The sequence below is a fragment of the Durio zibethinus genome, chromosome 14, assembly GCF_047325235.1.
Source record: "Durio zibethinus cultivar Kanyao isolate XHJ-2024 chromosome 14, ASM4732523v1, whole genome shotgun sequence".
In the NCBI taxonomy this organism is placed as follows: Eukaryota; Viridiplantae; Streptophyta; class Magnoliopsida; order Malvales; family Malvaceae; genus Durio; species Durio zibethinus.
In genome coordinates this window covers 25,443,341-25,466,134 of record NC_143175.1, presented here as the reverse complement: position 1 = coordinate 25,466,134, position 22,794 = coordinate 25,443,341, and the positions used below count along the sequence as shown (strand labels likewise).

The window sequence follows — 22,794 nt, the reverse complement described above, 5'->3', positions numbered from 1 at the left end:
ATGAAAGAGGAAAAAAATTCAAGCATTAAAACATAGTCCTTAGACCAATTAGTATGGTAAAGCTAGTATCAGTTTCATTCTTTTGAAATTTCTTTGAAACAAACTTAACATTTATGCTTTTTACAATTTGAGATGATATATGATGTAAGAGATGAACATGAATTTATATTTTAATTTCATACTTTTTTTTTTTTGTGCAAATGCTTCTATATTTTATTTGGAAGCATTTTATCTTTAATTATTTTTACAAATTTTTTTTAATTTTTAAGTTATAATATAAAATTTGGTCAAAAAAATTATAGTATAAAATTATGTAAAAATTTGTATTTATAAGTATAAATTTTATATAAAATTTTAATAAATTTTATATAATTATAAATTGTGATTAAATAATTGTAATATAAGAATTATAAGTAATATTCTTTCATTTAATTCATACAAAATTATTTTTCATTTTGTTTACTGCTCATAATAGAAAAAAAAAACAATTAAAGAATTGTTCTAACCAAAAAGCTAAACAATTGGAAAAATTTATGAATATTTATAAATCTTTTGTTGAAGGAATTTCGAAATACTTAGTAGAACGAGATTATTTGAATATGGCTAAATCACGAAGATCAAACGGTGTCAAAGCGGTATCCAATATAACAAGTCATAGTTACTGCCACGTGTACAAGACGGTCCCACCGTCCCTCTTCACAATTTTTTTTTTTTTAATTTCAAAGGGGGTTAATGTCCGTACAAAAGGAGAGGGCATGGCGGGGATTGAACCCTCGCCCACATGACTTTCTAACGGCCTCTGGCAAAAGGCCATCGGACCGTACATGTAGGCATTTTCGCAATTTCATCCAAACCCCATGCCTATTTAAATGAGAAGATAATTTCGCCTATAAATAGAGAAGCCCCCCCTTCCCCTTGTTTCAAAAAAACTCGTCGGTTAGAATAGAGCGGGGGAGGGAGCCCAGCAAAGAGAGAAGGGAGCAAAGGGATTAACTACACATTCCTTTTTACCCCAAAATCTCCGCACATTTACTGTTTTACCAACCATCATTCAAAATTTCTTTCTTAATCTCATCATTATCGAATCGAAGTGGATTTTTTTAATGAGTCGTTTAGGGTTTAAGTCGGTGGTCTATCACGGAGACGTTTGTTTGGGAGAACTGGATACTGTTCCTGTCTCGGACACGAATTTCCAATTCCCAAACAACGAAATTCGAATCCACCGTATCTCCCCTACCAGCGAACGATGCAGGCCTCTCTCCGTTCTCCATACGATTTCCTCATTACCTGTTCGTTGCAAGCTCGAATCCTCTTCTTCTGTCGAACAACCGCATTTGATTCACCTCCACGCCTCTTGCTTCTACGAATTCAAGGTTCTTTAATTTCTTTCGTTTTTTGTTCAAAACTTTAATTACTTTTTCAGTGTTTTAATATAATTAATTGTTTTTTACTGTGGTTTCTTCAGACGGCGGTGGTTTTGGTTGGAGATGAGGAGGTTCACTTAGTGGCAATGCCGAGTAAACAAAAGAAGTTTCCGTGCTTTTGGTGCTTTTCGGTTCCTACAGGACTGTACAATTCCTGCTTAGGGATGCTTAATTTGAGGTGCCTCGCAATTGTTTTCGATCTTGACGAAACGCTTATTGTTGCCAACACAATGAAGTCGTTTGAGGATAGAATCGAAGCTCTTAGGGGTTGGATTGCGCGGGAGACTGATTCGATTCGTGTTTCAGGGATGTCGGCTGAATTAAGAAGGTATATGGATGATCGGTTGCTGTTAAAGCAGTACACGGAGAGTGATTGTGTCGTGGATAATGGAAAAGTGTTTAAGGTTCAAATGGAAGAGGTTCCTCCTTTGTCTGATGTCCACGAGAAAGTTGTTCGGCCTGTGATTAGGTTGCAAGAGAGAAATATTGTTCTTACTCGTATCAATCCTGAGGTTAGAGAAGGACTTCTTGACACGATGTATTTTGTTGATTTATTTGTTTGTATATTATTGCATTCGTGTTTGTTTTATGTTAACTTCTACAAATATTGTTCATTGAAACATGAGATAAGCATATTTCACCTGGATCTTATTGGATGTTTTAGAAGTTAGGACAAAAACGCGCCATGTGTGACATTTTTAATGATCCATTTGAAGTTTCAACAGGATTTGTGCTGTAACTTAAGACTTAAGAGATATGATGTGGAATTTACTGAGCTGATTATCATCCTGTCATATAGGCATTATGATAAGTACTTAATGTCACACATTTCTACAGAACATGGAATGAATGAATGGAATCTGTGTATGTTATCTCATTTATGAATAGTGTGCTTTGTTCAGATTCGTGATACCAGTGTGCTTGTGAGGTTACGTCCTGCGTGGGAGGAATTGAGAAGTTATTTGACTGCAAAAGGACGAAAACGCTTTGAAGTATATGTTTGTACTATGGCTGAAAGAGATTATGCCTTAGAGATGTGGAGACTTCTTGATCCAGAGGCACACCTGATAGGTTCAAAGCAACTACTGGACCGAGTTGTTTGTGTCAAATCTGGCAAGTATATAACAATTTTACATACATTCTTTTGTACTTGGGTCTTGATGCTTTATCATTTTGAAAATGAAACTTCAGAAATTTATTCTGCTATTTTGTGGAATCTAAGTTGCTGAATCTTAATTTTGTATGAGCATATTTGAAAACTGATGTGTCAAACAATGAACCTGTTGTAGTAGGTAGTCTCCCTTTCTTGATGGTACCCCTCACCTTGCCATCTGCTTTAGCAAATTTTAATGTTCTTTTGTTTTTTATTAATTGTTGTAGGTTCCAGAAAATCTTTGCTAAATGTGTTCCGAGATGGCAAGTGCCATCCACAGATGGCAATGGTAATTGATGACCGTTCAAAGGTCTGGGAGGATAAGGATCAACCTAGAATTCATGTGGTTCCTCCGTTTGCACCATATTATGCTCCTCAGGCAGAGGTACATGATATGCCTTTTTGTAAGCCAACATATTGAGATATGATTTTCTTTTTCTGATTTTTTTGGCAAAATTTCTCCCTCCTTTATTAGACAACAAATGTGGTTCCAGTCCTCTGCGTAGCAAGAAATGTTGCATGCAATGCCAGGGGTTTGTTTTTCAAGTAAGCCATTAATTTTGTATGGTCAAATCTTTATAGATGGATATCCATCCTCATCATCTTCTCACGTTTGCATTTCTAATTTCTGATGTTTCATTTTATTCAGAGAGTTTGATGAGAATGTATTACCGAAATCTGAAGTTTTTTACGAAGATGAGGTGTTAAATCTGCCTCTTGCTCCTGATGTGAGCAACTATTTGATGTCTGAGGTACCTACATTGACAGTATATGATAATTAAATAATTGAGAGCAACTTTGAATTCCCAGTTGTATTTGAAGCATTTACTTGTCACTAATTTGCAGGATGCTGGTTTTGCTTCAAATGGGAATAGTGGTGTTCCTATGAGTGAAGGAATGAATGGAGCTGAAGTTGAGCGGAGAATGAACCAATTGGTAAGTTTTGGGTAATTATCTGGTGAATGAATATAAATTTATGTTGCAGACCTTGGTTGGTCTGTACGAAATTTTTATTGAACATATGCTCTAAAAACAAGTGATAAACTATACAGGTAAGGATGTTATGTGGCAATTTGTCATCTTTTGGATATGGTCCTTGTTTTCTGTTGCTTCTTGACGTGCATGTGTCATATTGGATTTTTTTATTATTTTGAATCATGTGTTTTCCTTAAATTTTCATTATTATAATATCTATAGTTATTCAGGAGGAGAAGCATGTTTTGGGCTCTTCCACTCATCCAGTAACAAATAACCCTGAGTTGAGGTTTGAAACATCTCAGCCACCTGTTACAATTGTTCCCAATGTCATTGGTCCTGCATCTTCAACAGCACCATTGCCTGCTCAGAGTAGGGTTCCATTTTAATATTATTTTATTTTGAATAGAAGGCATGATATGCTGTGTTGGAGTATATTCTACCTTATTATTTGTTTTTAACTGCATCTTAGAACCTAGTTTACTTGGAGCTCCTGGTCTGCTTTCAACTCCTACCTTGCTTGGACCTTCTGTAAGAGGAGATAACAACACTAATGATAGTGATTATGACATGAAGAGAAGGGCCCTTGGCTCAAAACAGGGTTTAGACTTCAGGAATCAGAGCTCGGTCCAACCTCCACTCCTATCTAAATTACCTGCACAAACATCTTCATTGCCAATACTGCCTCAGGGAGGTTGGTTGGTGGAAGAAGACATGAACAAAGCACATCAGAATCCTTTTTCTCATACTGCATCAGTTTCTGTTTCAACTGGTTTACCATCACATGCGTCCCAAGTGAAGGTTGAAGAGGTTTGTTCAAAATTCCTTTAGATTTATCTCATAACCTGTGTTTATCCTAAATGATACCTTATTTGATCTTGTATACTTCAGGCACATACTGGACTTGATACATCAAAACTGAATGTTCTGCCTACAGCTTATGTATCAGGCATGTGAAGCTACTACTCTCGCTCCATCTCCTGTGTCAGGCAGTTGTTGCATAATATGCTATGGAAACTAGGCTTGTGGTCTTGTGAATATATTGCATGGCAGATAAGTTATGGAGGATAAATATTGAAGGTTGATATGCTTGTTAAATTATAATTTACAAAGACACATATAAATGAAAAGAAGTTGTCTAGAAAGACCAAAGCTGGTAGAAGAGTTGAACTTGGAATGGAATAGTTGAATTGGCTTTTTGTGGATCAGTGCATTAATTTAGATCTTGTGGGATAAGAACATGGTTCCAAGATTTGGAATGCACATCCATTGTTATTACTTATTTCTATTTGGAGTAAAGACAGGTTTTAGAGGACTGGTTCCTAGCTTCAATGAATGATTGTTTGAATCCTCTTGCAGAGAGCGGTGGAACTCAGAATCATGTGGCTTCTATTAGCAGAGAAATGCAGTCTGAAGGTGGAAAATTGAATCTTCTACCCTCCCATTTGCCAATAGGTGTTCTACAAGAAATTGGACGCAGATGTGGTTCAAAGGTAGATTATTTTAGGTGCAAATTTATTTATGCTTAATCTTGATTGCCTTGCTTAAATCAATTTATTATTTTTTAAACTTGTAATCTACAGGTTGAGTTCAGGTCTGTGGTAAGCACCAGTAAGGATTTGCAATTTTCGGTTGAGGTTAGTGAAAGCTGTATTTCCTTGCTATTTATCCTCAAATTTCTTCAGGATTGATCTGAGGTTCAACTGTGTTTGTGTCTTCTTGTATTGTGAAAATGCTTTATTAGTTTTTTGGGGTATTGACATGTATACTGGCTTACACCAATGCTCTTTGTTTCTTCATTTCCTTTTCCCTTCCAGATTGTAGTTTACATGTATACTGGCTTACATCAATGCTTTTTGTTTCTTCATTTCCTTTTCCTGTCCAGATTGTAGTTTGTGAATTTGTTTTATGTCTTTGAGAAACCTGCTTATCTTGCTGGCTTATTTTATTTAGGTTTTATTCACTGGTGAGAAGATTGGTGTTGGAATGGGCAAGACAAGGAGGGATGCTCAGCAGCAAGCTGCTGAGCTTGCTCTTCATAACTTAGCAGGTGATTTCTTTTTGGTTATTTTCATATCTGTTCTTGTTATCTAGGCTATTTTTAAAACTCCTAATGACACCAACTCGGTAAAATTTCTTCAAGATCAAAATGAAATAATAACAAAAATACGCAAGTAGGGATATTTATGTCTTTCTAATTTTTTGTTTCACATGTTTTTCTAAAAACCTTCCTACTCAACTCATCAGTAACTTTTTTTTTTTGAAGTAATTTTTTTCTTTTTCACCCACATAGTGGGTGTGTCCAAATCTAGTTATAACAGTTACTTTGTTTGTGTCAAGACCGAGGGAAGCATGCATCTTCGTTTGGATATGATTGGTTTAAACATGAATGAATGAGAATACAGTGTTTGTCTATAAGAGGACTCATTTTTTTAGCTTTTTCAAATTTCCCATGAGTTGTTTCTCCATAGTATTTATTAGTTTTTGCTGCAATGAAAGGAGTTGAAAATTTTGAGCCTTTTGGAGCTTTAGGGCTATGGATATTAATTTATGCATACGTCAAACATTGGTGAATAATGTGCTTTTGGTAACATAGGGGTGCATCATTAGATTATAAAATTTTCTTATGCTTCATCTGGTTGATTGTTTTTTTTCTCAACTATGACATCGAGCAAAGGTGCAGGAAGGAACTGACTATTTTTATACATGGTATCTCAGAAAAATATGTAGCATATATAGCACCTCGTTCTGGAGCTGTGGATAGAGATTTCAATAAGCTTTCTCTTGGAACCGAAAATGGATTTCTGTGGGACGTGAATCCTGCATCAAATGAAGCACTAAGAGAAGATGGGTTACCCAAAGACAATTCTTCTGAGGTGGGGATTTCTAATGATGCTTTCAGGACTTGATTTGATTGCTTTGTTAAAAAAAGGTGATGCTTGGATAAAGGGTGTCTGGGCAAGAAATTTCCAGATTAGAGGTAGTGGTTATCTGGAGAGAAACCACTCCTCTTTGGATTTTGCATTGCACCAAGATGTGAGAGCTAAAACATTGAAAGGAGAGTGGGCTGGCTTCATGTCTGCTACTGCTGCCTTAACCAGCTCAATTTATCTTTTTAAGAGGTAAGGACTTGGTGTCAGTCCTTAGTTTCTACCCCTTATCCAAGTAATCCCAATTAACATTTTCAGCTATATATTCCCTCTCTTGAAAGTTGATATCACGGACACAAATTTGCTAATTGTGAATTCTATGTTTTTTAGTTCACTTGATAATGAATTGTTATGAGCAAGCCTTTTAATGGGATTGTCAAGCAAAATGAGTTGATTTATGTACTTACTCGGTGAATGTTTATTACACATCTAATTTTTCTTGGGACAGGATTGGAGGACTAAATTTCTTAACACTTGAAATCAGGTTTTTAAAATGGTGGTCTTAATAATTATTATTCTTTTCCTTAGTGAACAGGATTCTTCACTTGTAGTGATCTCAACTGGCATAGATTAACCACTTGTTTAATTGATAAATAAATTTCAGGCTGCTGAAGTTGAAGCTGGGAGTAATCCATTGGGTCTGGTAAATCAACCAATGCAAAAGTGTGCCAAGTCACCAAGGTAACAGAAGCAGAGGCTGAGTTCAAGGGGGCTTAGAAAGTAGGATATAGGATCTCGTTTTGCTCTCGTTTTTGAAGGATGTATTTAGGCCCTTACCCTTGAAAATTGAAAGTAGGATTTGATCTATTTGAGTGCCATATTCAATACTTTGTTATCTTTTGCATGTCATTCAAGGGGCGTGTACTTCCCATATGCCATTCTTACTCGTAGATCCTCCTTTTTGGGTGATTTTGGTCCATGCCTCATGGTCTGCATGGCTTTTACATCATAGATAAATGTGTTCCCCGTTTCTTGTGAGAAGGGCATTCTGGTATTGGGCAGCTTATTTGCATATATATCTACAGTTATGACTGCTGTTGCAAGGCCATCAGACTGTAACTTGGTATTATTGTGGAAAATTTCCTACCATCATCAACTTGGACTCGTTTTCGAATGAAACCTTTTGAAATCTTGAAAGGACTTTTGTCTTTTCATACCTTACTAGTTTCTATCTAAAAGTTATTACTAGTATCAAGGGATGTGAATTTGTTTTTAAGCTTGATTCTCCAAGAAATTAATGTTTTACTTTTGTTATTTCTGAATGTTTCCAGATTGTCCGAATCTATGCCAAGCAAACGATCAAAGGAAGAATTTCTGCGTCGATTGCAAAGTCTATCATCCTCAGGGCAACCAAAAAATGAGCATCCTGTTTCATGAAAAGCCATGAGAAGGTTTTGAGACGAGCGACACCAAATTTATCATAGCAGATGTGCAGAATCCAATCTTCGCAGGTTTGGAGTTAACTAATGCTGAGGTGAATAGATGTCTTCTTGGGGAAATATGGGCAATCTTTTTTGTCATTTTGCCCTGTTGTTTCCTGCTTTGAGTATGATCAAAGGCAAAGCCAGAATCATCCAGTCGTCAAAATGTATTGGCTCTCGCAGACGTGGTGTGTGATATATTTTTTTGCCATTGTCAAGAAGAAAATTAAAATTCAGCATGGAATTAGCATTTCTCATTCACGTTCTTGCACTACATTTATACAGAATTGTCCCAAATCATTTTCGATGCTTTTTTAGTGTTAGTATGTTTTAACTTTAAAAAAAAAAAAGATCTAATTAAGACCTATTCATCACTAGATAGTTAATCATAATTGGAGGCAGAATAATTTATGAGTTGTAATCCCATTTTATTTGAAGTTTGGTATTGCTAATTCCATTTTATCTAATACCTAATAAACTTCATAAAGCCTTCATCAAAATAAAATTAAATAAAATAAAAAACTTAAAAAGCCATATGGTAACGAAGTGGCTTGAGGTACTTCTGTATCAAATAGTAATATTACTTTTCACAGTAAATATGGGGTAATTGTTGGTGGTAGTAGGTAATTTATTAATTTTTAATATATTGGGTGATGATATTATTCAAATTGTTTCATCTTCCAGAAAAGAAATATATCGGGAATTGATAATTTGTTAATTTCCAATGCATTAAATGAAGATATCTAATAAATTAAGATTACATTTGGCACGTAAAATTAATTGAAAGATAAAATATTAATTATTTTATCATATATTTGTTATGTATTTAAATAAAAAAATTAGATTATAAAAAGATTAGATATCTTATGTTAATAGGATAATTTTATTTTTTTTAAAAATAAAAGATTATTTTTAATTTATATGATTAAATTTATATGTTTTATTATATTTTTAAAAATTATATTAATAATTTAAATTATATAAATTTTTTAAAAAAATTTGATTAATAAATAAATTATTTTATTTTAATCTTTATATATATCAAATATAAAATAAAATAATATTATTTAATTTAATTTAATTTATAATATTATCTTATTATATTTTATCATAATTTTATGTACAAAAGGTGATGTAATCTTAAAAAAAAAAAAAAAAGGAGAAAAAACTTATTGTATTAACCATACAAATACAATGGAGAAATTTGAATTATTGAAAAAAAAATTGCTATAAGTGGAAACGCCACTGCAAAATCCACTCAGAATCTCAGGTTTCCGGCGAAACCCAGAACCAAAAGAATGGAGTTATCAGATGAATGGAAAGCTTATTTCCCTATCGGCAAATCCCTGGACCCACCACTACTCCTCTCTTCTTCTTCTTCTTCTTGTTGGCTTGGTCCTCTTTTGTTCATCCCAAAACCTAAAACCCATCCTAAAACCCTTTTCTCTTCTCCCTTAATATTCCCTCCTCTCCTTCCTCCTCCTTCTCGCCTTTCTTTCTCTCGGTTCCTCTCCACCTCTTCTGTCCCTTACTCCACTTCTTTCTCTATTGCTTCCCGCTTCGGCCCCTACCATGACGTCGACGCCTCTTCCCTTTTATCACACAATTGCCTCCACCTTCTCCACTGCCCCGACCAAAACATTGCTCTTGTCTTCTTCACAACTGGCTCCAACCATGACCGAATTGGGTTCTTAGCTATTCACGTCCAAGACAACGATTTCAAGATTCTGGGTGATCGGAACGGTGACGTTTTTGTTTCTAACAACTACTTTAATCACAAAATACTCAGGATTTTACTCAACCCAGTTGACGATTTCGAGGGGATTTCAGGTGATTCTGTTGTTGGGTATTTAATGGCTTGTACTTTATACGCTGTTCATTGGTATTCTGTTAGAATTGATAAGTCTAGCAAAACCCCTTCTTTGGATTACTTAGGCTGTAAGTTATTCAAGAGTTCCTCCATTGTCAGTGCTTGTTGCAGTCCGCATTTACCTGAAGAGAGTTTGGTTTTGTTAGAGAACGGTGCATTGTTCTTGTTTGATTTAGAGTCTGATGTTAATTGTCAAAAATCCAATGGCTATTTTAAAGGAAGTAAACTGAAAGTTTTATTGGATGATTCCAGTGGTTCAGAGAATTATAAATGGTTGGGTATTGAGTTTAGTTGGCATCCTAGGATTTTCATTGTTGCCCGATCAGATGCAGTCTTTTTAGTTGATTTTAGGCTTGATAAGTGTAATGTAATTTGTTTAGCTAAGGTTGAGATGTTGAGCCCATATGTTGTGGGTGAAGAGGATCAGTTCCTAGCGTTTTCTAGAGCAGGAGCTGATGGGTTTCAGTTTGTTTTGGCTTCCCATAGTTTATTAGTTCTTTGTGATGTACGTAAGCCAATGATGACATTGTTGCGTTGGGCTCATAATCTTGATAATCCGTGCTATATTGATGTGTTTATGTTATCGGAATTGAGATCACAATCAAGGGATGATAGGTATCAGGGGTCAACTGAATCAGGTTTTTGTATAATATTGGGATCGTTTTGGAATTGTGAGTTCAGGCTGTTCTGTTATGGCCCTTCTTCAGCTTGTGAAGGATCCATTGGTATGGGAATTTCTAAGTTTTGCAAACCCTTTTTGGCATGGGATCTTCCTTCAGATCTCTTATTGTCAAGCCAAGAGTGTCATTGTGGAAGTTGCCTTGTTAGAGAAGAATTTTCAAAAGGTGCACTTCCTGAATGGGTTGATTGGCAGCATAAGAAGGATATTGTCCTGGGCTTTGGAATTTTGAACAGGGATCTCTCAGAGTTGGTGTGTGAGTCAGATGAATTTGGTGGGTTTACTTTGATTAGGCTAATGTCTTCAGGAAGGATTGAAGCTCAACGATATTGTGCCTCATGGGATTTTGTGCAGAAATTAGATGTATCTCACAGAGAACCATTGCTGAATTTTGAGGATAGCTTACTATACTCTTTGGGTGATGATGAGTATGAATTTCCTAAAAAGTTCAAGTATTTGAACCTTGACTATCTTCGTGGGTATTTATTTGGCAATCTTACTAAAGTCCTAGATTCCAAGATGAAGAAGTCATGCAAGGCTCCTCTGGAGAAGGAATCTTTTAGCCTAGACTTTCACGAAATTTTGTGTGAGAAGTTAAAGGTCTGTGGATTTGATCGATTTAGGTCTTCTTCTGCACTTGCTATTGTTTTCAATGACATTAGCTTGCCAACAAGCATATATGAAGTTACTTCTAGGCAAATGTGGGCAACCTTACCTTTGGAACTTTTACTACTGGCTTTCTCTGGCTATTCTGAGCTACTTGATGTGCCTTTCGATGACAAGACAATGCCTTTAGAATTTTCAGTTGTTCCAGACCTTCCCCAGTTGCCTCCTTTCCTATTAAGGAAGCCTTCATGCCGCAGCACAAAGTGGTCACACAAAGTGCAGCCTGATGATTCACTTGTGGGTCCTGTTCTTCCTCTTCCTGTTCTACTTACCTTGCACGAGTTTCGTAATGGCTGTCCTGATTCAGAGAAAACGTGTGAATTTTCATCAGAGGTAGAACTTGGCCTTAGGTGTGATGAAGTCATGCGGGCTGCTGCAGAAAAGGCCATACAAGATTCTAGCTTGCTTAATAATGATCAAGCCATCTCTCTTGCTGATGACAGAGATGAAATGTGGGTTGACTCTCAGAGGTCAAAACCCTTCCTTTTATACCAACCTGTTGGAGGTGAGTCATCTTGCATTGGTCAACCACAGGGAAACCATATTTATAAGGATGAGAAATTTACTACCATGATTACCAAAGTGCATAAGAAGGAGACTGATCATAACGCCAAATTAGATAGTGTTGGGCTAGAACTATTTGATGATCTGTGTCCTATTGAGTTGAAGTTTGATGTTCCTGACATGAAATTTGGTTCACAGGAATTAGAAGCGTACAAGACATTAAAAAGGCAGTTCTCAAAGTGGCAAGAACGCTTTAAACCATATCAGGAACTGTGCATGCAGAATAATATTAATTTTCAAAAGAGGGCATGATATGCTTTGTTGGAGTGGGTTTCATCTTTTTCTTTGAACCATATCTAAGTGCCTATTTTGCTTTCTCTCCCTGTTTGGCTTGGAGCTGTTGTAAGATGAGAAAGCAGTACCTATGATAGTGATTATAACATGGAGAGCCCTTCGCACAAAGCAGGCTGTGGATTGATTTTTCTTCTGAAAATATGGCTTTTTTTTTTTTTTGGTTATTTTTTCTATTTTCTCATGCTCTGTTGATGTTTGAATGCAGAAATTGTCCTAAGATGATGTAAAGGGTCATTTTAACTCATAATTATCAAAATTTCAATGACCAAAACGAATTTCTTCCCCTGATGAACAGATTTAAGTGTCGGAAAATTTAGCATCTCTTATCTTTTAATGTGGTTTTTGGTACATGCATAACGCCTAAAGGAGTCTTGCAACATTCTCTGTTGCTTGTGTCAAACAGATTGGCAGTTATTGAGGTGGTACGTTGAGTCAGCATAGAACCTGATGACGAAGAAAAGAAACTAAAAACCAGAGAGGAATTTTTACAAGATTTCGAGAGGCACTGCTTATTGTTATCCTCTAAAAATTGATCCAGGTATTATTTGAAATCAACATTTTTCCAGCATCGTGACAGATTTAGTGATAGTGGTATATGATTATGGTAATGCTTTGGTTTTAGAGCTGCATTGTTGGTAGGTTTTTTCTTTGCCTAGATTGCTTAAGGGTATGGAGTGGGTATGGACTTTGAAGGTTGTGAATTCTGCCATCCCAATTAGGAATCTGGTTTGGGTTTTGGAAGATGTTGTTTCAGCAGCTGGACGCGAAAGATGCAGGCGATTCGGGCACTGCTTGATGTACACCTTTCGCTTTGTCATTTTGTAATTTATACTAAGAAATAAAGAGCATCAATGCAGTGGTAAGTCTGCAACGTCCTTGCTCTCTTCATGCGATGTGTTCTCAATTTCCTCGATGATATTGATGATGATTATTCCTTGCTCTTTTCTCAATTTTTAGAATTGCATTTTGAGATTGGAAGCAATTCTAAGGATCATCTTTGACTCTCCTTTCGAGGTTAGCTACTAAAAGAAGGCTTTCGTTCATGTAGAAGACATCGCCCTACTTAACATTCATTTTTATCTATTCTGTAAGCTCTCAATGTCACCAATGGTTTAAAAAAAAACATAATTACTATATTTTTCCTAATTTTGAACGTTAGTCTGTTCACAAGCCAGGGAAATATCAGAAATAAACTGAACCTTTTAACCAAGAACACTCGGAAACGATCCGAACAGAGCAATCCAGCACTCATTTGTACTAGGCAAATATAAATGATGTCTTGGTATAAATGCAGTACATACAATAACAAATAGCTCAAAATTCTGGGAATCTCACATGATAGAATACAGAAAAACATAATTAAGGAAGCAGCGTTTGTATATACATACTAACAGCACTACCAATGGTTAACCCTCATTTTATTTGCCAGGCCATTTTTAGAATTTAACACAAATGATACAACATGCCAACAGGTTCATAGAAACATTAACATCCAGTTTAATCTAAATGACCTACAGAAATCTTAAACTGCTCAGAAACTTCTGTATTGTTTTACGACCCCACTGGATATCACTTTGAAAGACATTACTTTGAAAAGGCTCAGGGTTAGGATGTTCTTCTCTGGCTAGTTGAGGCTTCTGCATGTGTTGATTGTCGAGCTGTTCCTCCCCATCCTTGGGTAGGGCAGTTGTTTTTTCTTCCTGTTGTTCACCTTCATTTTCTTGGTTCTGAACAAACTGAATATTATTTGGTTGCAGTTAAAAAAATAAAATAAAAAAAGGGAAAAGATACAAATATAATCTGCAATAACCCTATCATTCTAAAGAACCCACAACAGCAACATATTACAGTATCACATATTGTCCAATGGCAAGTAACTGATAATTCTGTTCCTGTTCAAGCAGCAACAGTTTTCCTTTACACTTGGGGCTTCATTCATTGCGGTACTAGAAATGCCACATTGCATCATTAGTGGCTCAAAACAATTGAAGTTGAAGTTTAGATTGAACATTCATCTGTAGCAAAGTTTTGTTGTGTATCAGTATGTATGTGGAAAATAGAGAGGGGGAGACGTGACTTGACATAAAGTTAAGGATTTCCTTGTCCCCATTCGTGATGATTTATATACCATTTTCCTTTATTATCATTGTGCAATACTTCATTGATGAGGGATTGAAAGAGCTACATTGCTTATTACACATCATCTCAAGATGATACAAGCTGATGAGGTTCATGGATATGAGGTTTTATTTCTTGATAGGTGATAGTACCAGACGAATGGAAGAGAGGACAAAGAAAAAAAAAAAAAAGACAGAACATCACACTCATCAGGCAATTACCTTCGGCAATTTGTGATATTTAGCTTCATTAGCTCCAGTTGATGCACTAGTTGTACTATCCTTTCCATCTTCATCCAGCATTACCTCTTCAGTTGACACTGTTGCTAATGGAGTCAAGCCAGGTACCAGAACAGGACTACCTTCATGTGCTACCGGATTTCCCTCAACATCTGGAATTGCTGGGTTCTTGAGTGTTTCTACTCTACCGATATTTCCTAGGTCCTCTGCTACCAAAACATTCTTATTTGAAATAGCCAATGCTGCATCTATTGGGTAGGTAGTTCTCTTCACACCAAGCACTCCATTATTTGCATTTGCTATGAAGTCTTCCGTTGGGTAACTAATATTGTCCGCAACAATAGCCAAGGGCTTCTCTATTGAAGGAGCACTATTGCCAGTGACAGTGACCAAATCCTCAGATAATGCTTGAAATGGCTCCTTTCCAATAGAGGTGATACCATCGGTATCTGATACCAGATTCGAGTCAGATTCAAGTTCTTCCTTTGGCGGTATCAAGTTCTCTGCGACAATTGCCATCCCAGAATCAAGAAGAGGTCCATCTTGATTAGCTAATGATTGTTCCTCTATTAGTTTCTGATATTCAGCTTCTTCCCAGTCTTCGCAAATGATAATTGTATTCTCAGTCTCCCAGGACTTAAATATCCGATCAGGGCCTGGTTGCCATAAAAGCTTCCCAGTGCTTGTTTTCAGAATGAATTTGAACTGGATTGATAGTCCAACAGGTATATCCTGAGCAAGTATAAAGCAAGAAATCTCATCAATATAGCCTTAAACAATATTATTTCACATTCTTCATAAGTTCCTCCTTACCAGCTCTACTGTCCAAACATGTCCTTCTGACCAAGTCAGTGGTATAGCACTCTCGGGGTCCCACAAGCCTAACATAGGGTGATCACCTACTAAGAAAAAATGCTCGCCAAATGAGCACTCTTTCTGTAACTCGAATTTGAAATGAGTAGTCTTTGATGGATCTGTGCATCCGAGGTGTTGAGATGAGACTCGGAATTCAGAATAATCAATAATAGACAAATAGTTAAAGGGCGACAAGATCTTACCTTCTTCTTCAGTTTGAGTTTCTGCTGTCTCCAAGTCCACCTACATGAAAGAAAATTTACCAATTGCAACTGAAGTTCAATACAAGTTAATCATTCAATTGAATTTGAAAGAAATTTTAAATGAAATATATTTAGTTTTTACGTTTGTTCACAGTTTCAAAACTCTCTAATTGTAAAACAGGAAACTTAACCATCTATTGACTTTTGCATCTTTTAAACCCCACGTTATAAAAGAAAACATGAACGGATTATTAGATTCTACATAACTCCTTTAGAACTAGACAGTCCACGAGATTCCTTAAATTATCAAAAGGCAGTCACTGCCACAATGGCTTAGAAATCACAGGAAGAAAAAAATAAAAAAAAGTAAAGAGCAATAACATGGAAAGAAAACTTGGGAATCATGCAAACAGGCTTCCTCAAAAACAAACAACAAGAATTCAATTTTCCAGAAACCAAAACCATTCAAAATCAGCAAAAGTAAAAGAAAAAAAAATCCACTATAAAACTTTAAGAGGTGATTATTAAAAAAAAAAAAGAGATTGGATACATGCCTGTGAGTGTGGTGACAAGAAAGAAGATGAAAAAACAGGCTGCAGACGCCTGTGTTGCACAGAAAGCAAATGAAAGAACCGGATTCTAACAAGCTCTTTTGAAGGTAATAAGCATACTTCAGCTCTACCACGAGAAAGATCCTTAAAACAAGAAAACCCTTTATCTCTATTCTTGTCAATGATTGCGTTGGAGCAAGAACTCGCCAAGGTTTTCATCACTTCCAGTTTCCAATCGTAACTCGCTGTTTCTCTTTCACTAAAGCTTCAGCCTTTTGTTCATTAAAAGAGACGGTATTTTGCCTGTTCTGGAACCTAAATAATACAATCAATCTGCTTCTGGTGGTTCTCCTCTATATAATGGGTGGGGCCTGATAGGGATAAAGGAGTCGGATCATCTGCCACGTGTCATTTAACACGCATAACGTGAGAATCTCGAGTCTCATGACTCTCAACTAACTGGCAGCTGTTTTAGCATTTCAAGAGTCCCTTTTTTGATCCTCGCCGTTGGATTGGAAGATGGCGGTGACATCTGTCTCATTTTTATTTATCACTGCTAACTTTTAATCATAAACTTATAATAATTGACTTAGGTGTTCCTCCATTTCTGGCCAAGAAAATATTGAAATTTCTGCTTCTCTAGGTCTAGGCCACGAGTTTCCGAAAGGCATTTCACGGTCCACCCAATAAAAGCTTGGCTAACACTGTCCACAGCCCAGCCAAAAGGGATTTCTCAATCTAATCTTTATGTCTTTTTGGTACATTAATGGATAACGTTTTCACCACTCGATGGACCCTAATTAGTTCGTGTTCACTTCTTCAATAGCATGGATTCCCAACATGTTGATAAATCCCCTCACCTGTGAACTTCGGCCTTTGGGTATATATAATACAATTGGGAAGCAGGTTATTGGAAACCCTTCACTGAAGCCAGTCCAACCCAGAATTAGTTCGAAGACCTTAGCTTTGGGTCTTTTAATATGAGCTCATAAAAGAGATTGTTAGGCCTGTTGAGATTTGGGCTTTCTGCTTTGTAAGAATTAGTAATGTAATATTTTAAGTATATATTGATTTTCGTTTTTCAATCCTAAAGTCAGAAAGTATAACTTTCCCACAATAATTTTAAGGACAGACTTCTATATGTCTATATGGTTAGCAATATAGGGATAAAAAGTTCTGGCGGTGCAGAATGATTTAATTTTGTAAGGTTTTTCAATTACCAGATTAGGTCATGGACGCTGCCTTACGTCAAGCATGTATTTTTCAATATTAGACTTATGCGCCCATCCATTCCCACGCAATTCCTAAAAGATTCGGAGTACTAGTTTGAAAGCAGACTTAAAAAAGGGTTCCAATGGCCAACACTAATAAAAACTCGCATAAAATGATGCCTCAAATAAGAAGAAATACCAAAGAAAATGCTGACGATCAATTTATTTTCAATTGGTTTATCCCAGCTTTAGGAGTCACCCGGCGGCTTTTGAAACTTAGCAAATATGACTAAAAGAAATACATTTAGAATTGTACAATCAACCCGGCACAACACGGCAGTCTTAGATCAATAAATAAAAAAAAAAGGCATAGACTAAGGAAGGCAAAGTAAGAAAAATCATATATTCGAGCCGCTTCCTTGGAATATTAAGTTTTAAATAAATGTTAGCTTGAATAAAATAAATAAAAAAAGTAAAAAGATAAGAATATAAAAAAAAATATGTTAGATCTATTTAAAGGCGTTGCAAAAATCTACATTACTATAATTATTTTGATTAAATAATATTTAAAAAATAATAATGAGAGAGATTAAAGATTACAACTTATTATAATTATCTAATTATATATTTTAAATTTATAATTGAGTGATCTTTAATTACCATAATCATCTTATACTTTTCCTTAAAAAATCTTCAAAAAGTCAAGATTTTTCGACGTGGAACTCTGTCTATCCTTAAAATAATCTCATTGGTCTGACCGCCATGAAAGGATTATTTTGGTAGGTTGAATTGCATCTGATATTCTGATAGCTTCAAGCCTCCAACCCCCGTATTCTACTATCATGACAGTGAAAAGAGCAGTATCTCATGAAATTTTTGGTTACCGGATAGTTAGCGCGGCCAAATCGCCTGTTATCTCTATAACCCTGTTTGCTCTTCTAATAGTTTTCATGTTTGCAGATAGTATCATTTCTAACGTATCGCTGCAGTCAGCTGCCTTCACTGAAAAAGAAGACTCTGAAGTGTTACAGACACCAAAGGTTGTAAGAAAAATAAAGTCGGATGTTCCTTCTGTACCATTGAAATTTTCTGCAGAAAGAAACACCATTAATGTTGATAATGAAAAGCCGAATTCTCTAGTTTCTTTCTCGGGTGTTAGAGAAGAACAGAGAATTGGGAGATTCGGGAGAAAACTGCCAGAATATGAGATTTTCAGGTCGGATGACTTGACAAAGAAGTTTCATGGTCGAGTTCTGGAATTCTCCAACCAGACGTGTGAAGTTCAATTCTTCATGACATGGATTTCAACGGCAGGGTCCTTTGGCAGAAGGGAAATCTTAGCTGTGGAAAGTGTTTTTAAAGCACATCCTCATGGTTGTTTGATGATTCTATCAAGAACCATGGACTCTGTGCATGGTTACAGGATCCTGAAACCGCTACTTGATCGTGGCTTCAAAGTTCTAGCAGTCACACCAGACTTTCCATTTCTTCTCAAGAATACACCGGCTGAAGCTTGGTTTGATGATATGAAGAGTGGGAAAAAGGACCCCGGTGAGATTCCACTGGCCCAGAATCTATCTAATCTAATGAGACTTGCAGTTTTATACAAGTATGGAGGCGTTTACTTGGACACAGATTTTATAGTCCTGAAAAGTTTTAAAGGGCTGAAGAATACAATCGGAGCTCAAAGTAATGATGCTGTGTGTAAGAAATGGACAAGATTGAACAATGCAGTTCTGGTCTTTGAAATGAACCATCCACTTCTATTCAAGTTCATACAGGAATTTGCTTTAACCTTTGATGGAAACAAATGGGGACATAATGGGCCCTATATGGTTTCCAGGGTAGTTCAAAGAGTAGAAGGAAGACCTGGTTTTAATTTTACCATCTTGTCACCCATGGCCTTCTATCCTGTTGATTGGATTAAAATAGGGAGCCTTTTTAAGATGCCTAAAGACAGGACTGACTCGAGATGGGTAGAAGCTAAGCTGCATCAGCTAAACGGGCAAACTTATGGAGTACATCTCTGGAATAAGCAAAGTAGCAAATTAATGATTAAAGAGGGAAGTGTAATGGGAAGATTAATATCAGAACACTGTGTCTTGTGTAGAAACATATATAGTTCTTAAAAGCAAAATTTTCAGCCTGAGGATGGTGAAGCTTATTCAATCAGAACAGATTCTCTCCTTTGGCAACACTGCGGGACTGTGATTTTTGTGCAGTTTCTTGCTTGAAAAGCCCCAATTCAAGGGCTGTGATTTTTCTTTCTTTGCAAGACTTCCATTTATTGGTTATCTGGTTCAGTTTTTTTTCTCTTCTTGTTGTAATTCTTCTTCCAAATGTAAATTAAATGTGAATTTGATACAGATTAAAGAAAAAAAGAAATAGTTCTGAATTTTTCCTCAATGCAAACGTAATTATCTGTAAATGATTGATTACTTTGAAAGCTTCTTAAAATTTGGTTGCAAAATCTATGGAGTAAAATCAGAACAATCTACCACAAATCATAATCCTAAGCCTTTTCAATCTCAATCTGAATCTAAATCCTGTACATCTCCATAAATCAAATCCTGGCAGCCTCCTAAATGACTTTTTCCTGGTCAATCTACGGTTTTTAATTTTTATTTTCCTGTTCATGAAGCTAATTTCTTTATCCATGAAACTACCGTCTGAAGCAAAATCACTTCGGTTACCAGTCTCGAAATGATTAAGTGATCCACTCTGCTTGATGGATGCCCACGGATCCTGTGCTTCACCATCTGTATCACTTCCCCACAACGGTATAGACTTTATAATGGGTGAGCCGCTGTAATCCTGAAAATGGGTTAACAAACTAGTATGTTCCATGTCAAATAATCTCTTCAGAGACGTGCTTCCACTTTTCATCAATTCTAATAAGCTGCTACTTCTGCGAGAAGAAGAAATTGAGGAACCGGAAGCGGCTGCGGACGACAGGGAAGATGATGAAGATGAAGTCCAATACAAAGATTTCTGATATTGGATTATCCGTCCGATACTTTCCTTCTGAACTTCTGAATCGACGAAATAAGGGTTCTCTTCATCCTGTTCTTCAGTTATCTCCGATGATATCATAATCTAAAGATGTTTTTTTATCCAAAATAAATCAATAATGAATGAATTAGAACCAAGTTTTGATTTTTTTTTTTTTTAATGGAAGGCACAATAAGGTCACAAGAAGAAATGAGAAAAGAAACAAAGATGCCTAAAACTACCCGAAAACAAAAGTAAAAGCCGGCCAAAGATACGTCTTGTTTTGTGATACTAGTTTCCAAGTTAATTTGATAGAGCACAGTGCCAGAATTCAGAAGATTATCCAAGGTTCGAGTTGTTATTATTTTATAGATAAGTCACATTTAGGGGGAGGCTTTGAACTTGACTTCAACAGGGATTTTAAATTAGATAATGGTTGCAACCTTACTTTATAAAACAAAGAATATTCAGCTTATTATATAAATTGAAATCAAGAAAAAAGTTCATCAAAGAAATGTTAACATTCTAGATAGAGACAACTTTGTAATTCCTCCGGAGAGTAAATAAAAGAACACTCACATCTATGGTTTCCAACCACATTAGAGTTGTGATATTAATAAATGACTTATGATGGAGTTATGACACTGATTATCGAGTAGGCACGTTGATGAGCATAAAGGAAAATTTTCGAAACGTTTCAATTGTGATCAGATCTCTCTATTATTTGGGATATTTTTAAACTAACACCCGTTGGTCATGTCATACTTAAAATTACAGTTAATTTCATTTAGAATATTTGTATATAAGTTGGTTGAGTTTTTTCTCAAGATGATGTCCTTTGAAATCTTTATTCTTTAATCAGAGTTATTTTAAACTTATTTCTCTAAATAAAGTTGTCTAAGCCACATCATTTCCATGTCATTTTTTATTAAATAAAAAATTTCCCCGTCAATAAAAATAATATGTAAAAAATAAACAAATTAAAACAAAACCTTAAACCCCAGCTGCTCAATTCTTCGACCTTTCAAGAAACTAATGCCAAGAACGAACCTTCTGTGTCTCCTTATTAGCCTTTTCCTTGGGGTTGAATCAAATGAAAACCTACTACAACCTTTTGCTGTAAGAGAGTTTTTTTCAATTTTTGAAAGGAGAAAAGTGTGACTTGTCCAGGTTTGGAGGTTCAAATTACAATGGTGGCAATGGCAATAGTGGTCGAGTTTGGGGTACTTGAGTTTTAGGAAGAAAGATGGGTGGCACTCAAAAGAACATAGTCCTAGTGGGCAAGGCAAATCCAGACTACAGAATGGGGCTTTCTGTATACAGGTAGAATAAGTAGGCTTTTTTCGATTAAAGCTCTCATCGAACCATTTCTAATGATTGAGCCTTTCCTGAGTCAGTGAGAAAGCTCTGCTTTAAGCCTTTCTTCAGAGTTCTAGCAACCTCTTCTTTGACCGGGCATTTCTGCGAGTTAATTATACACCCATTTTTGGGTATTTTTTGCTAGATCTCATACTTAATCTTATTTTCGGACTTTGGCGAAATACGCCCCAATTGCAGCAGGTTCTGCGTAACCAAGCGAAATGTTGGAAGTGTCTTCCATGTGGGTTCAAACTGAATGGGGAATCATCCTTCATAATTGGTACTGCTCTTACTTTGACTTTGACTCATTACTATATCTTGTTTTTTTTTTTTTTGGTATATTTGCTTTTATTTCCATTGTGCCATTTTTAAAAAATCAATTAATTTGTAAGAATTTCCAATGCATACTCAAGCATATGTTGTTTAAGGCTCGACTCTATTATTAGAACATGGGATTGAAAAAGATCTGCTTTAGGGGATAATTTGACGGAGTAACCTTTTTTTTTTTTTATCAAAAAAGGGTATTATAATTGATGTTATTTTAAATGTTGTTTGTGTGAACCGATCTTTCATTAATCAAAATCAATGCATAACTTTGAATATAGCTTCACATTCATGAAATTATGTATACATGTTAAAAGTTGAATGCGAATTTTACTTGATTTGCTTTGTGACTATATGAAAATTTTGTGATTAAGTGGGTTCTACTGGCATTATGTTTGGCAATTTTGAGGTATGGGGTTGTAAAGTTGTTCTGACAGAGTGACAATAATGTTGCAAGTAAGCAGTTCAAGAGCACTTCAAAGACTTTATGATGGGAGGTTGTCGGTTGGATCGCTATGCAATTTTTGAGAAGACTATCAGGTAAACGTTCTGCTTTATTACTCTCATGTTTAGACCATTGTTTTCAAATTTTGCTTATATATGGATAGATTACATTCATGCTATTCGTTTTAAATAAAATTTATTTTCAACATTTTTTTATTGTATTATTGTATCAAATACTTTTTTAATATTTTGTACTTTCTTTGCTCTATAATTCAACTCCAAAATATAACCCCATCAAAATTTGTAAAGCTTCTTTTAAGTTTGTTTTCTAAATAGAAAACAAGTTTATTCTCAATGAGTGAATTAACACTATTAAAAAAGATATGAGTTTTAAAGTTTTTTTTTTAATTTCCATTTTTTATAAAAGATTTTCATTTTTGTTATAGAAAGATATGAGCAACAGTGACAATGAAAAAGAAAAAAAAAATCAAAATGGTTGTCATAAAATACCTTTATTAAGGAA

General features: G+C 35.6%; 4 protein-coding genes across 17 annotated transcripts; 3 read left to right on the top strand and 1 right to left on the bottom strand.

Annotated features, from left to right (window-relative positions):
* The first annotated feature begins 740 nt into the window (after positions 1 to 740).
* Positions 741 to 8,160, top strand: LOC111293720 (RNA polymerase II C-terminal domain phosphatase-like 2). 8 transcript variants are annotated; one of them, XR_016327884.1, is made up of 17 exons: positions 917 to 1,373; positions 1,466 to 1,936; positions 2,327 to 2,537; positions 2,805 to 2,962; positions 3,053 to 3,123; positions 3,227 to 3,329; positions 3,424 to 3,513; positions 3,783 to 3,924; positions 4,025 to 4,362; positions 4,444 to 4,501; positions 4,912 to 5,045; positions 5,136 to 5,189; positions 5,506 to 5,602; positions 6,271 to 6,428; positions 6,931 to 6,966; positions 7,087 to 7,163; positions 7,754 to 7,803. XR_016327884.1 is itself a non-coding variant. In XM_022886608.2 (16 exons), exons 1-16 carry the CDS (start codon positions 1,104 to 1,106, stop codon positions 7,857 to 7,859), a joined length of 2,538 nt encoding a protein of 845 aa, XP_022742343.2. In that variant the 5' UTR covers positions 901 to 1,103; the 3' UTR covers positions 7,860 to 8,160. The 8 variants fall into 8 exon arrangements, 3 of the variants coding, with proteins under 3 accessions (XP_022742343.2, XP_089600284.1, XP_022742344.2); XR_016327881.1 differs by lacking the exon at positions 6,931 to 6,966 and having other exon boundaries at positions 741 to 1,373; positions 6,271 to 6,674; positions 7,754 to 8,160; XR_016327882.1 differs by lacking the exon at positions 7,754 to 7,803 and having other exon boundaries at positions 901 to 1,373; positions 6,271 to 6,674.
* An 839-nt stretch (positions 8,161 to 8,999) lies between these two features.
* On the top strand, positions 9,000 to 12,917 carry LOC111293644 (TATA box-binding protein associated factor RNA polymerase I subunit C). Of its 5 annotated transcripts, none has more exons than XR_016327879.1 (3): positions 9,000 to 11,623; positions 12,380 to 12,514; positions 12,696 to 12,917. XR_016327879.1 is itself a non-coding variant. In XM_022886477.2 (2 exons), the coding sequence occupies exons 1-2, from the start codon at positions 9,202 to 9,204 to the stop codon at positions 11,877 to 11,879; spliced, it is 2,481 nt and encodes an 826-aa protein (XP_022742212.2). In that variant the 5' UTR covers positions 9,001 to 9,201; the 3' UTR covers positions 11,880 to 12,270. The 5 variants fall into 5 exon arrangements, 2 of the variants coding, with proteins under 2 accessions (XP_022742212.2, XP_089600282.1); XR_016327878.1 differs by having other exon boundaries at positions 12,633 to 12,917; XR_002690623.2 differs by having other exon boundaries at positions 12,599 to 12,917.
* A 357-nt stretch (positions 12,918 to 13,274) lies between these two features.
* On the bottom strand, positions 13,275 to 16,326 carry LOC111293645 (uncharacterized). Of its 3 annotated transcripts, none has more exons than XM_022886481.2 (5): positions 15,946 to 16,326; positions 15,392 to 15,431; positions 15,147 to 15,307; positions 14,316 to 15,065; positions 13,275 to 13,703 (listed from the first exon to the last, which is right to left on the bottom strand). In XM_022886481.2, exons 1-5 carry the CDS (start codon positions 16,159 to 16,161, stop codon positions 13,488 to 13,490), a joined length of 1,383 nt encoding a protein of 460 aa, XP_022742216.2. In that variant the 5' UTR covers positions 16,162 to 16,326; the 3' UTR covers positions 13,275 to 13,487. The 3 variants fall into 3 exon arrangements, with proteins under 3 accessions (XP_022742216.2, XP_022742217.2, XP_022742215.2); XM_022886482.2 differs by having other exon boundaries at positions 13,275 to 13,991; positions 15,946 to 16,325; XM_022886480.2 differs by having other exon boundaries at positions 13,275 to 13,712; positions 15,946 to 16,324.
* A 1,071-nt stretch (positions 16,327 to 17,397) lies between these two features.
* On the top strand, positions 17,398 to 19,548 carry LOC111295564 (uncharacterized). Its single transcript, XM_022889096.2, has one exon. The coding sequence runs from the start codon at positions 17,996 to 17,998 to the stop codon at positions 19,280 to 19,282; it is 1,287 nt and encodes a 428-aa protein (XP_022744831.1). The 5' UTR covers positions 17,398 to 17,995; the 3' UTR covers positions 19,283 to 19,548.
* Positions 19,549 to 22,794: the final 3,246 nt, after the last annotated feature.